General features: G+C 38.4%; 1 protein-coding gene across 1 annotated transcript in view; it reads left to right on the top strand.

Annotated features, from left to right (window-relative positions):
- COL19A1 (collagen type XIX alpha 1 chain) overlaps nt 1-15,576 on the top strand; it is a 345,794-nt gene that overhangs the window by 90,205 nt on the left and 240,013 nt on the right. The window contains exons 11-12 of the mRNA XM_019417657.2: nt 4,598-4,642; nt 6,974-7,018. Coding sequence (XP_019273202.2) covers nt 4,598-4,642; nt 6,974-7,018 — 90 coding nt within the window. The remainder of the gene's footprint in view (nt 1-4,597; nt 4,643-6,973; nt 7,019-15,576) is intronic.

The following is a 15,576-nucleotide window of genomic DNA, read 5'->3' as shown; positions in this document are numbered from 1 at the left end:
CTTAATAAAATGAGTTAATTAGTAGGATAATACTGATATATTTCCAAGTGTATACTATATTTGTAAAGGAGATTAAGTTACTGGAAAATGTACTGTAGAATGAAATGATGGGCCACGTTAAAATTTTAAATATAGAAACAGTATTTTAGTAGGATCTCAGACTCTTTTTTTAAAATGTTTTTTATTTCTTAGTGTGTGTGTGTGTGAGAGAGAGAGAGAGTGCATGTGTGCGTGCAAGCAGGGAGAGGGGCAGAGAGAGAGCGAGAGAGGCTCCCAAGCCAGCACAGAGTCATGTGGGGCTCTACACAGGACTTCACACAGGGCTTCACACGGGGCTCATTACAGGGCTCATTGTGGAACTCAATCCCACAACCTGAGCTGAAACCAAGAGTCAGGAGCTCAACCGACTGAGCCACCCATGCACCCCACATCTCAGACTTTTTTTTAAAATTTTTTTAAATATATGAAATTTATTGTCAAATTGGTTTCCGTACAACACCCAGTGCTCATCCCAAAAGATGCCCTCTTCAATACCCATCACCCACCTTCCCTCCCACCCCCCATCAACCCTGAGTTTGTTCTCAGTTTTTAAGAGTCTCTTATGCTTTGGCTCTCTCCCACTCTAACCTCTCTCTTTTTTTTTTCCTTCCCCTCCCCCATGGGTTCCTGTTATGTTTCTCAGGATCCACGTAAGAGTGAAAACATATGGTATCTGTCTTTCTCTGTATTGCTTATTTCACGTAGCATCACACTCTCCAGTTCCGTCCACGTTGCTACAAAGGGCCATATTTCATTCTTTCTCATTGCCACGTAGTAGTCCGTTGTGTATATAAACCACAATTTCTTTATCCATTCATCAGTTGATGGACATTTAAGCTCTTTCCATAATTTGGCTATTGTTGAGAGTGCTGCTATAAACATTGGGGTACAAGTGCCCCATGCATCAGTACTCCTGTATCCCTTGGGTAAATTCCTAGCAGTGCTACTGCTGGGTCATAGGGTAGGTCTATTTTTAAGTTTTTGAGGAACCTCCACACTGTTTTCCAGAGTGGCTGCACCAGTTTGCATTCCCACCAACAGTGCAGACTTTTACATCAGAGTGTGGATACCCAACTTTTTAAACCAAAACAAAAAAAAAATCACCACAACATAGTATATAACTTTCAATTTTCTGGGCTTACATGTAGTTACAAGCAAATTTCCATTTACTTGTTTAATCTGCTTTTCTTTGCTTGGTCTCTTTGGGACTAGGTTTATAAACTATAGCCCTGGGGAATGTGATTTCTTATCAAGTGTCCTTCAGACAACTTGTATTTCCTGCATAATAAGAAAAGACATAGATTCCAATGTCAAAAGAATCAGGAAAACTAATAATTTATCTTTTATGCCTAGCTGTGCTTACTTCAGGGAAATGTGCAGTGATAAAAAGGAGGTAAAATGAAATCCTTTGATCACTTTTTCAGAAAGCCACCAGCTGGCCCTAAATCACACCTAAGTTTTTTCCAAAAGCTTCCCAAAGAGGTTTTACTTTGAATTCTGGAAAGGGTGCTTTAGATTGCTCTGTGAAGTTGAAGATCGGCTATGCATTACAGTAATAACACAGCAACACTGCTGTCAGCAGCAATGTTAGATTTGGCCCTGCTTTGTATTACACATATTCATTCACTTGTCCTTCTGTACTTTGAATTTGTAACAAGAAAAGGACACAGATCCTTTGTTGGAAAAACCTATAATAGAAAGTCTATGCCTCAGAAACAAGTTTGGAACATTCTGGTAGCTATGAGAAACATTGATTGTAATTTTCTCTCAAAAATGCACTGAAGTATTGATCAGAAGCCAAGAGAGAAACTTCTTATTTCTTTGTTTCTGCTGAGACTGGGAGGAAGGAGGAACAGCAAGAGTCCAGAAAAAGCAGCTAATGTCCACCCATCCAGTAGTTTTAGGTAGGCATTTATTTGCTCAGTAGAATTCCATTTGACCTCAAGCTGCGTTAGGTTTTGGATATAGTCTTTAGTTTTTATGCTACTTAACAAATCTTTTTTTTGGGGGGGGGGGTTGGATATGAACAAAAACAAATATACTAATTTATCCCTTAAGAACTAGAAAAATAACAAATGATTTAAAATTATTAAAAGTTTCAAAATGGCTTATCTCTGATAACTTCAAGAAAATCAGCGAGAAGAAAATAAAAAGGTTTCTGAATACCAGTCTTGCAAACTTTAAGCTTCAACAGTATCCACTCCCAATCTGAAAATCGTGTACCTACTGGTGTGTGAAACTGAGTTTTTCCTGGGAAAATAATCAGTTGGTATCCCTGAGATTATCTGGGATTTTAGGATTAGGTTTACAAAACAAATTCCTAGTCAGGAAAGAGTGGGGACCAGTGAACACTGACCGTAGGAAAATACAACATTTTAACTGCAATAATCATGAAATCGGTGTCCATTAAAGAGAGAAAAACAGCTTGATATCACAGTTTTAGCGATTTTTGGTATCCAGTTAGCAGTGTTTCTGGGTGGAGCCCTAAACTGACATGTGCCAGAAGTGACTTTAGGTGCTAGTACTTGGAACACATAGTACATAGCAGTGGGCTCTAAACAAAGAAAGAGAGTAGATACTGTCACTACTTTTTTTTCCCCAAAAAAGTATTTTTGGCAGTGTATACTGTATCAGTGTACTTTACTGGATTACATGCCATATCTTGTTATGATGTGTAACTTGTAATATGATATAAAACATTATATTAGACCAACCGATGAAACTAATTCTGCTCCTTATGGACAAGTGGACATACTTCTGCGATGAGTAACTGAAGCTCAATTTCCACAGAATGTTCCCTGGTGTCAAATACTGAATGTGCTTTTACTGTCACTTTATCAAATGAGATGGGAAGTTTCTAATATATTTGTATAATAGTGCCCGAGGTCTAGAACTATAAAAATGTTTTAAAGAATAGAAATATGCTTATTACATAGGTAAGTACATTGTATTTTATTGATGCTTCAACACTTAATTACACTTAGCAGCAAAATTTTGCCTTTACTGTTTAGTATATTTTTTGATGATAGCAGTTCTACTGTGAAAAACTTAGATAACTTAATCTAAGAACAGCCCTAGACTTTAAAATATGTGTGTCTGTATATAGTGGTACAACCCTGTTATAAATGACTAAACCTTTCCAAAATATATTAATTAATGAAATAATAATTTTCTCTTTAGATTTAGAATATATTATTGCTATTTTAAAGTTTGAAGATGTGATTTTTTTCTTTTATATCATTTTAAGAAATGATATCTAACTTCATTCTAGGTAATGCTGAAAAATTGTTGTCTTATAAATTACTTATAAATGTTTTCTAGAAATAAAGTAGATCAATGGAATTTTTAAATTATTTTGAGCTGCCTCAACCTGCAAACTCAGGAGTCAAGTCAGTTCCTATAAGCAGAAAAATTCCTAAGCCCCCATTGAGAATGTGTACATCCTCCCAGGAATATCTCATTCTAGCTGGTGTGCTGTTTACAAATCACGCTTGTCAAAGAAATGACCCATGAATTCCAGTAATGGAAACTGATAAGCATCTGCTGAGAACCTTTTTACCCAAGAAAGGAACCAGATGAATGTAAAGAACTAAAAATTCTTATAAGCAATTTTTCAAGTAAAATGGGATTGGGTTTGTCTTCAAAATTGATTTAAAGGCAATCAATGGATATGAGTTTTATATATGCAAATATACACAGACATACACGTGTTTACATACATATCTGTATGTCTATTGCTATAATAGATGTGATACATATCTATAATAGATGTATAGATGTATTCAGTTTTTATATGAGATCATTTACAAGCCAGAATTAAATCTTTTCCATGAGACAGTGTAGGGATGTGGCTATGTGCACAGAGCTGAAGCATATGTGTTCAAATTCCATTTCTATCTCCTATTTTGTGTAGGATGGTGTCATCATCTGTTGTAAGATGATCATAATCTATCTACCCAATAGATTTGTTGTGAGAACAGTTCCTGGCCCATAGGAATCCTATTCCAGGCTTTAATATTATGTCCAGAGGTTTGAAAAGAGAACATGAAATAAGGGGTACTAAATAGCTGTGGAGTTAGAGAGGCCTCATTGAAATCTCAGGTAGTGCCACAAGTTGGGTGACCCTGAGCATGACTCAGAGACTCTGTTTTCTTTATTTTCTTTTTTTAGGTTTATGTATTTATTTTTAAAGAGAGAGAGGCAGAGAGAGAGGCAGAGACAGAGGGAATCCCAAGCAGGCTCCATGCCTGCAGCACAGAACCTGATGTGGGGCTCAATTTCATGAACCATGAGGTCAAGAACTGAGCCAAAATCAAGAGTCAGACACTTGACTGAGCTCCACAAACCCCCCAAGACTGTTTTCTTATTTTGTAAAATTGAAGTACTAACTCTATAGTTGTAAGATAAGGAGGGATAGATAAAAAGCCCCTGAATGTGATAGATGTTCAGTATTAGGCTACCTTTCCCCACCAAGCTAGAACTAATTCTTAAAGACTGCAAAAATTTCTTTATTCATTTGTTTTTTGCTAATAAAATTTATTTTCTATACATCTTGTAGGGTGAAAATGGTTTGCATGGAGTTCCAGGCTTACCTGGTCAAAAGGTAAAGAGTTTTTGAATGTTTTATAGAAATTAAGAATTTAACATCTTAAAAATTGAATCTGCATATAGTATAGCGAAGACTCAGAAAGTTTATTTGATGAAACTTAATTCCCTGAAAGGCTCTTAGAAAGCCACTAATCAGTCTTTCAAAGAGAACCCATGGAAGTAATCCCTTTTCAAAGGAATCACTCTAGGAGAGAGCTTTAGCAACATGCTTCTCTAGAGAAGTCAATGATCATGCTTTCTGGGGGCCAGTGGAGTGTACAGAGCTGCTCTGATTGTGTTTTCACTGTTACTAGCGTCTAAAATGAAGAGCGGAATAATTTTTACCACCTTTGACTGTATTTGGTTCTTTCTTATTTATCTTCTTTTTGTATTTCCCAGGTTGGCTAAACATAATAGTTACACTGACATAAAATATTAAATGTTACAAAGATGCTACAACTAACCTCTTCAAAAAATATCTTTCAGAATAACAAACTCATAATAAAGATTTTTGCCTTGACTAGGCTGCTTGTTTCTGTGCCTACTATCTTTCTCTTTACCAAGGTGAACTTCACTTGTACCTGTCCCAGGACTCTCTCCTCCTGGAAAGGAGTGTGACCAGCATTGCTGGAAGCACAGAGACTGGTCTATTCCAGTTTCCTGGAGGGATGGGGAGCCACTTCAGGTGGGGCCAGCTGTCATGATACCACTCAGATAATCTCACCACAGGGGAGAGCATTACTAATGCAATATTAGATGCCCACCCCAGCCAACCATATCATCTCTATGCTCTGAAAGTTTTACAGGTCTTAGCAGCAAGATGTCAGAAGTTACTACTGCATCTAGGTTTTTCTCTGTAGCTAAAAATTTCCATTAAAAAAAAAAGATGTGCATTTATTTATAGTTACAGTGTTTGAAAAATCTTCCCTTACTTGGCTTGATAAAGATAATAAGATTGAACTGGCAGCGATAAAATGGCAAGCTTCTGAATTTCTTCACAGCAACTCTAGACAAAACCCATTGATACAGCATGTGCTGCCTCTGTGAGTTGAGCTGCAAGCCAAGGGATGTGCAGATTTATCTACTGGGAAATAGTTTTGGACTTTCCAGCAGCTGTTTGTGGTGGCTGCATCATGCTGACATTGTGACTGATGTACTGGGGGGTGTAGCAGCTTCGATGTCAGCTTGAATTAACAGATCAAGTTAAAGTCTATATTTTAGGAAAAATGGTCGAGTAAAGATAGACCATATATTCAGTGGCACATATGCCCAAATACTAACCTATTGTCTTTCCTGGTACCCTTTTAAAGGGAAAATGAAGCAGAAATAATAATTTAATCACGTATGTATGTGTGTGTATACATGTACACATATACATATATTTGCAGGTATTATTTATAATATATACACAGACACTATACGTATAGTAAAAACCTGGCAGTTCGCTTCTAACATGAATTTTAATTGTGTCAAGTGTCACCTTGTTGCAGCATTATAGAAAAACTTGACATAAGAAACCCTTCATCCCTTATCTCTGTGCACTCAGGAAATATTTCATTTATTGAGTGCATCTTGTGAGTGGAGGGGTGAGGATGACCTATATCCAGCATTCACTTGCTGGCTGTGTTGTCTGGAGTGCCTGACATGTACTTGGCATTCAATGAATATTTGTTTGAATGTATGCATCAAACATCAGTACCATAAGTATCTGTGCAGAATTAAGTGGGAAAATAAGCTTGTTGGGTCAGAGAGCGTTTTAGTTGAGGAATAGGAGACTTACACCTTTTGGAATAATTATGGTGGTTGAAAGCCAGCAGCCCTACAACTGCCAACGCCCTTTCTGTGACTGAGAGCCAGGTAAAGAACATGTTCGGCTCTGGTGTCAGAGCTGGAGCCAGGATTCGGGGTTCAAACCTGAACTCTCATTCATCACACAGCTCCCACTGGAATGGTATTCCATAGAAGTCAGCATGAGAAGGCTGTTTCTGCTGGATCTAGTGAAATAAATGGTAATAGTAATAATAACAATAATGGCTAACTTAGTCAGTGCCGGGCACTATGTTGATGCATTCAATTCTCAAAACACCTCTGAGAAAGGTACAGTATATAGAGAAATTCAGGTTTATGGAAATGACATTGCATGGAACGTACTATAGTGAAAGTGTGGCTTGTACTCTTTAGTATTTAGGAATATTTAAATTTTGTCTAAGTTAATATTGGTTTAAAAATTTACATATTAGAAATGGTTTTTATTAGTTATTGGAAACATTATCATTATTATTGTAATAATTGTGTATATTAAAAGTAGTGTTCCCATTATTATATATACCATATTCCTCTTCTACAGGGAGAGCAAGGTTTTGAAGGCAGCAAAGGAGAAATTGGTGAAAAGGTAAATATCTCTCATTACATAAGCATCTATAAAAATAAATTGTGTTCATGAAAATATTTTGAAGTGGAATATCTAACTTCTCTTATACTTTCTATATCCAGAATTCAGTAATTTTGTATAAAAAACCTTAAAATATTTATTTCACTTAAGTTATACTTAATACACTGGTGATTTTCAGACATCTTTCTAAACTTTGGATGGTACTTTTATCTAGATATTTCTCACTAAATGCATTTCATTGATATATAAATGATTAAAACATTTATTAAGCAGTATATTTGTGTGCTATCACATCACTGCTGCACTGTGTCCATGTCTTTAAATAAATATTTTGTTTACATGTATACCTGGTTTATCAGTGGAATTTTTCCTGAGGAAATAAATAAGAAGAACTGTAATTGGGTCAAACAGAAAATAGATGTGAAAATAGAATAGTTTGAAAGAGTTAAAATAAAGGGATGGTTTACTTTATTTATTTTTTAAAGTTTATTTTTATTATTTATTTTGAAAGAGCACAAGTGGGGGAGGGGCAGAAAGAAGGAGCTACAGAATCCCAAGCAGGCTTCACACCATCAGTGCAGAGCCCAATGTGAGGCTCACAAACTGTGTGATCATGACCTAAGCCGAGATCAGAAATCAGATGCTTAACCCGAGTCGGATGCTTAACCAACTGTGCCACCCGGGTGCCCTGGAAGGGATGGCTTAAAAGGGACAGTTTAAAAGAAAACACACAGAGATTGTGTAATATCCCAGATTGGGTTATAGTAAACTCCTTAAACTCTACAAGTTTATCAGACTCAGAAGCAAAGAAAACTATGGATAGAGGTCCAGATTGGTGCTGAGAGAAGTGGTTAACCCAATATTCAAGCAATCTTTGTTTTACAAATTTACAGCCTTCTACTGAAAGTACAGAGAATAGAAGTGCCTTAGTCATCCAAAATTTCCCTTCAGACAATCATTTGAGTCCTTCTGCTTTTCATAAGTCCAGTTTGATTTTTAAATAGAACAAAACAGTACCATTCCTTTGTTTCATAAAATGTCATGTAATTGGACAGCCAGAATAAGGGAAGGGGGAGAGATAATCTCAAATTAGACAGTGTTGCCTGTATTTAGTTTTCTGGGCCGTGATCAGTTGTTTGCTTCTTCCATAAGTATTTTAAACAGAATGAGCATCTATAATAATTGTAAGACAAATTATGCATAATGTAAGCTACTTGCTAATTACTTTTCCTCATAGAACTGTAAGAGAAAAGGACAGCCATATAATAATCATATAATTGAGAATTCCATTAAATTATGACTATTTTTTAAAAAGTGGATCTCTCCTCTTAGGAATCTTTTGAATATTTTTTTTTTTTTAGTAGAATGACAGTCATTGCCTTTAAATAAATGCTTTAGGGGCGCCTGGGTGGCTCAGTCGGTTGGGTGTCCGACTTCGGCTCAGGTCACGATCTCGCAGTCCGTGAGTTCGAGCCCCGCGTCGGGCTCTGGGCTGATGGCTCGGAGCCTGGAGCCTGCTTCCGATTCTGTGTCTCCCTCTCTCTCTGCCCCTCCCCCGTTCATGCTCTGTCTCTCTCTGTCTCAAAAATAAATAAAACGTTAAAAAAATTAAAAAAAAAAATAATAAATAAATAAATGCTTTATTTACACACGTTCCTGTTTTATTAATGGGACTTTACCTGTAGGAATAAGTGAGAATAAGCAAGGAAAGAAAAACTCTCTGTCATTTAAAGTCACCATCTCACTAAAATCTTAGTGGTTATTTTGATATTTTATATACATGGTTGGTATTACTCAGTAATAGATTCTCACAGGCTATGAAGTATAGAAAACTGTTCAATATATTTGGCTTTGAAGATTTCCCTTCTAATTCCTCATACCTATTAACAATTGCCTTCAAATAGTTTCACCAAGAGGTAAAAATATTTATGGAGAATGATGGAGATAACAGAAAGATATAAAGCATCAAATAGAAAAGACTGTACCTTGAATGAGAATTATAATTCAAATGGCTTATAGCCACATGTAAAATTCACATAATAACCCGTATAATAAAAATATATTCTGCTTTATTATTTACCAAATAGCAAATGTTTGAGTTTTTCAGTGTTGCATGTTACATATTCTGATCTATGACCACATGTATTTTTCCATGAGATAAATAATTAATGTCAACTTTTTGTTCCTAGATTAGAAACTGTGTTTCTAGATTAATTAAATAAGTATGTGAAGCACTCATTTCCATGTGATACAAGCATGAAATCCTTTCACTGCTTACAACATAATTTGTTTTCTGAACAAAGACTACTTTATGTATTTATTTTTAATTTTTTTTTTTTTTTGAAGTGTATGTGGGCATCCCGATTGGGTGGGGGCAGGTTGCAGGGGTGGTGAAAGAACTCACCCAAGACAGAACAAAAGGGATAAAAGTTTATTGAATACACTGCAAAGGAGCAGCATACAGAACAGCGAAGGACAAACCGTTTGCCATGAGGAGGTGGTGAGAAGCTATAGTTATAGAGGGGGGTAAGGGAATATGGAGACATATGGAATTTTACCTTTTTTGGTAATCTTAGGAACTGTGTCTGGTTGTAAGTAGCCCATTGGTTGGTTAGGACCTATGGCTTAATGAGCCTGTGCATTCAGCTCGGTAGTCACTGTGGACCCTTTTGACTTGCTCAAGTTTCCATTACTCAAGCCTGTGACCTAAAACCAGCCTCTACAGTATAGTTGACATGAAATGTTATATTAGTTTCAGGTGTACAACATAGTGATTCAACAAGTCTATACTTGATGATATGTTCACCTCAAGTGTAGCTACCATCTGTCACCATACAACACTATTACAATACTTTTGACTTTATTCTCCATGCTGTACCTTTCATCCTGTGACTTATTTGTTCCATGCAAGCCTCCCACTCCCCTATACCCATTTTGCCCATTCCCCTACCCCCTAAAAGATAATTTAAATTGAATTTATTTCTTTGTGTAAGACTATATAATTACAATAAGACTTACCTTTCCTCTTTAATTGTCTCATTGTGGCCTTTACTGTGTTTACAATTTGACTGTTTTGAATGATACAATTCACTAGTTGTAAAACAAAAGAATTCAGGGAGTTGTTATTGCTCAAAGATGTCCTACCTACCAAAGGCACATGGCTACCAGTTGAACAAGAAAACACATATCAACTGTCAAAGAGAAAACGCTATGTGATGATCTTAAAGTATCTTCATAGTGATGATACCACTATATGTTACTTTTTTAATGTTTATTTTTTGAAAGAGAGAGACACACACAGAGCATGAGTGGGGGAGGGGCTGAAAGAGAGGGTGGCTCAGAATCTGAAGCAGGCTCCAGGCTCTGAGCTGGCAGCACAGAGCCCAATGCAGGGCTTGAATTTACAGACAGCGAGGACCTTCGACTTAGCTGAAATTGGATGCTTAACTGACTAAGCCACCCAGGCTTATGTGGTATTTCTATAATCCAGTATAAACCAAGTAGAGAAATCTGCTGTTTTCCTTTATGACTACAAAACTAGCCTCTAGGCCAGTTTAATTCATGAGCCAGACTGACCAGGTGGTTCCTCAGCATGTCTAAAGTGGTATCCTTAGTCCAGAGAAGAATTTATGAAATGTGAACAAGTAGAGAGGACCTGATTTGAGAGTATATTCCTGAGTCTGTAGCAACTTAGGGAAGAAATTCGTGTATTAACTGAGCAAGCACAATTCAGCCAAATCAGTCCTGAAGTGAAAATCATTTGAAGAGCTAGTTCTTTCTCAAATTACTTACCGCTGGCAGGACTTTCCCTGAAGACAGCTATTTTCAGGTTCACTATTCTTTGGTTTAACATGTAGATGTATATGAATGAACCCATCCCACTGCCCCATTGCCTGTTGCCAAAGGCAGGTGAGCATCACTCAAGGATCCTTTGACTCTAACAGCATGCCTCATGAGGCAGGAGGGAGGAAGTCTATATTCTGACTGGGGAATAGACTCACAGCAGGGGGTCTGTGTTCTGGTTTCTCTGTGTCTTTAGGAGTGCTCCTAGGCATCCATTCTTTGGAGGATTTTCCTTAGGTTTCTTCAGAATTCTTGCAGGTTTTGTATGGGCTGCTACTAGTGAACAAATGGAGAGTGCACCCTTGAGGTGGCAGTTACCCCTGTACTGTGTCAACCTTCCTTGCAGTGATACAGCCATTAACCATTCTTTTATGTTGCCATTCAAACTCCAACACAGTTTTTTGTTTTGTTTTGTTTTTGAGAGAGAGCACAAGCAGGGGAGGAGGGGCAGAGAAAGAGGGGGAGAGAGAGAGAGAGAGAGAGAGAGAGAGAGAATCTTAAGCAGGCTTTACGTCCAGCATGCAGCCTCAGTCTCACAGCCATGATCATGACCTGAACTGAAATCAAGAGTCAGATGCGTGGGGTGCTTGGGTGGCCCAGTTGGTTAAGCATCCGACTTCAGCTCAGGTCATGATCTCATGATTTGTGAGTTTGAGCCCCATGTTTGGCTCTGTGCTGACAGCTCAGAGCCTGGAACCTGCTTCAGATTCTGTGTCTCCCTCTCTGCCCATCCCCTGCTCACACACACACACAATCTCTCTCTCTCTCTCTCTCCCTCTCCCTCTCAAAAATAAATAAACATTAAAAAGAATTAAAAAAAAAAAAAAGAGTCAAATGCTTAACTGACCGAGCTAGCCAGGCGCCCCAGACTTAGTTTAAAAATTGATTTTTTCAGTGTTAAACTCAATTCTGCCAATCTTTATTGTTAAATATCATTTGAGAGGTTCGGCAAGAAGATGGCGGCATAGGAGCATGCTCGGTTCACCGTGTCCTGCTGATCACTTAGGTTCCACCCATATCTGCCTAAATAACCCAGGAAACCGCCAGAAGACTGGCAGAACGGACTCTCTGGAGTCAAGCGTAGAGGAGAGGCCCACGGAAGAGGGTAGGAAGGGTGGAGAGGCGGTGCACACTACACGGACTGGTGGGAGGGAGCCTGGGCAGTGGAGGGGCAGCCTTCCCAGCAAGGCAGAGCCCCTGAGTCTGACTTGCAAAAGCAGAGGGGCCAGACTCCATGAGTTCTGACAGCCAGCGGGACTTAACATCTGGAATGTTAAAAGTCAACAGCTCTGCTCTCAGAGAGCAGGGAGGGCGAGAAGACACCAAAGGGAGAGTTGTTGAGCCCCAGAAGACAGAGCTCAGCTTGGCGGGAAAAAAAGGCACTGGCCAGCGCCATCTCCCTCTCTAATCCCCCAGCTGAAATCCCAAAGGGAACCAGTTCCCCAAACTTGTTTGCACCACACAAACACCCAACGCTGTGCTTCTGTGGATCCATCCCTCTGACAGGTCTGCATGCCTCCCTCCCTGTGCTGCAGGGCCCCTCCCACAGGGGACCACTGATGGCAAAGCAAGCTAAGCCTGCCCCTCCCACCCCTGTGCACCTTGCGGACCCACTCCCGCTAATATGCCAGATCCCATAAAGCAGCACCACAAGCCTGGCAGCGTGCAAGTAGCCCAGACAGGGGCCACACTACTCCACAGTGAGTACTGCCCCTGGGAGAGGGGAAGATAAGGTACACCAGTCTGACTGTGGCCCCAGAGGTGGGCTGGGAACAGACATCAGGTCTGACTGTGGCCCTGCCCACCAACACAAGTTACTCCAGACAGCACAGGGGAAGTGCTCTGCAGTTCTGCACCACTCCAGGGACTATCCAAATGATGAAACAGAATAATTCTCTTCAAAAGAAACTATAGGAAGTAGCAACAACTAACAAATTGATCAAAAACGATTTAAGCAATATGAAAGAACAAGAATTTAGAATAATAGTCATAAAATTAATCGCTGGTATTGAAAAAAGTATAAAGGACTGCAAGGATCTATTGCTATAGAGATCAGGGGACTAAGAAACCATCATGAGGAGCTAAAAATATGCTATAAATGAGGTGCAAAATAAACTGGAGGCAACCATTGAAGCTCAGATTGAAGAGGCAGAGGAGAGAATAGGTGAATTAGAAAATAAAATTATGGAAAAAGAGGAAACTGAGAAAAAGACAGATAAAAAAATCCAGGAGTATGAGGGGAGAATTAGAGAACTAAGTGAAACGTTGAAACGGAACAATATCTGTAATAGGAATTCCAGAAGAGGAAGAGAGAGAGAAAGGGGCTGAAGGTGTACTTGAACAAATCATAACTGAGAACTTCCCTGATCTGGGGAAGGAAAAAGGCATTAAAATCCAAGAGACACAGAGAAATCCCTTCAGGTGTAACTTGAATCGATATTCTGCACGACATATCATAGTGAAACTGGCAAAATACAAGGATAAAGAGAGAATTCTGAAAGCAGCTAGGGATAAACAGTCTCTAACATATAAAGAGAGACCAATAAGACTAGTGGCAGATCTATCTACTGAAACTTGGCAGGCCACAAAGGAATGGCAGGAAATCTTCAATGTGATGAACAGAAAAAATATGCAGCCGAGAATCCTTTATCCAGCAAGTATGTCATTCAGAATAGAAGGAGAGATAAAGGTTTTCCCAAACAAAAACTGAAGGAATTCATCACCACTAAACCAGCGCTACAAGAGATCCTAAGGGGGATTCTGTGAGTGAAATGTTTCAAGGACCACAAAGTACCAGAGACAGCACTACAAGCATGAAACCTACAGACATCACAATGACTCTAAACCCATATCTTTCTATAATAACACTGAATGTAAATGGACTAAATGCTCCAACCAAAAGACATAGGGTACCAAAATGGATAAAAAAAACAAGACCCATCTCTTTGCTGTCTACAAGAGACTCACTTTGGGCCTGAGGACACCTTCAGATTGAAAGTGAGGGGATGGAGAACTATCCATCATGCTACTGGAAGTCAAAAGAAAGCTGGAGTAGCCATACTTATATCAGACAAACTAGACTTTAAATTAAAGGCTGTAACAAGAGATGAAGAAGGGCATTATATCATAATTACAGGATATATCCATCAGGAAGAGCTAACAATTATAAATGTCTATGTGCCGAATACGGGAGCCCCCAAATATATAAAACAATTAATCACAAACATAAGCAACCTTATTGATAAGAATGTGCCAATTGTAGGGGACTTTAATACCCCACTTACAACAATGGATAGATCATCTAGACACAGGATCAATAAAGAAACAAGGGCCCTGAACGATACATTAGATCAGATGGACTTGACAGATATATTTAGAACTCTGAATCCCAAAGCAACAGAATATACTTTCTTCTCAAGTGCACATGGAACATTCTCCAAGATAGATCACATACTGGGTCACAAAACAGCCCTTCATAAGTATACAAGAATTGAGATCATACCATGCATACTTTCAGACCGCAATGCTATGAAGCTTGAAATCAACCACAGGAAAAAGTCTGGAAAACCTCCAAAAGCATGGAAGTTAAAGAACATCCTACTTAAGAATGAATGATTCAACCAGACAATTAGAGAAGAAATTAAAAAATATATGGAAACAAATGAAAATGAAAATACAACAATCCAAATGCTTTGGGATGCAGCGAAGGCAGTCCTGAGAGGAAAATACATTGCCATCCAGGCCTACCTCAAGAAACGAGAAAAATCCCAAATACAAAATCTAACAGCACACCTAACGGAAATAGAAGAAGAACAGTAAAGACACCACAAACCCAGAAGAAGAAGAGAAATAATAAAGACCAGAGAAGAAATAAACAATACAGAATCTAAAAAAACTGTAGAGCAGATCAATGAAACCAAGAGTTGGTTTTTTGAAAAAACAAACAAAATTGATAAACTTCTAGCAGGCTTCTCAAAAAGAAAAGGGAGATGACCCAAATAGATAAAATCATCAAAGAAAATGGAATTATTGCAACCAATCCCTCAGAAATACAAGCAATTATCAGGGAATACTATGAAAAATTATATGCCAACAAATTGGACAACCTGCAAAAAATGGACAAATTCCTAAGCACCCACAGACTTCCAAAACTCAAACAGGAAGAAATAGAAAATTTGAACAGACCCATAACCAGTGAAGAAATTGAATCAGTAATCAAAAATCTCCCAACAAATAAGAATCCAGGACCAGATGGCTTTCCTGGGGAATTCTACCAGACATTTAAAGCAGAGATCATACCTATCCTTCTCAAGCTGTTCCAAAACATAGAAAGGGAAGGAGAACTTCCAGGCTCATTCTATGAAGCCAGCATTACTTTGATTCCTAAACCAGACAGAGACCCAACAAAAAAAGAGAACTACAGGCCAATATCCCTGATGAATATGGATGCAAAAATTCTCAACAAGATGCTAGCAAATCAAATTCAATAGCATAGAAAAAGAATTACTCACCATGATCAAGTGGGATTCATTCCTGGGCTGCAGGGCTGGTTCAATATTCACAAATCAATCAATGTGATACATCACATTAATAAAAGAAAAGATAAGAACCATATGATCCTGTCAATCGATGCAGAAAAAGCATGTGACAAAATTCAGCATCCTTTCTTAATAAAGACCCTCGAGAAAGTTGGGATAGAAGGAACATACTTAAAT

Source organism: Panthera pardus, unplaced genomic scaffold (assembly GCF_024362965.1).
Source record: "Panthera pardus isolate Hobbes unplaced genomic scaffold, ASM2436296v1 HiC_scaffold_17, whole genome shotgun sequence".
NCBI classification, from domain to species: Eukaryota; Metazoa; Chordata; class Mammalia; order Carnivora; family Felidae; genus Panthera; species Panthera pardus.
The sequence above is the reverse complement of the archived record's forward strand: the minus strand, read 5'-3'. Positions and strand labels throughout refer to the sequence as shown.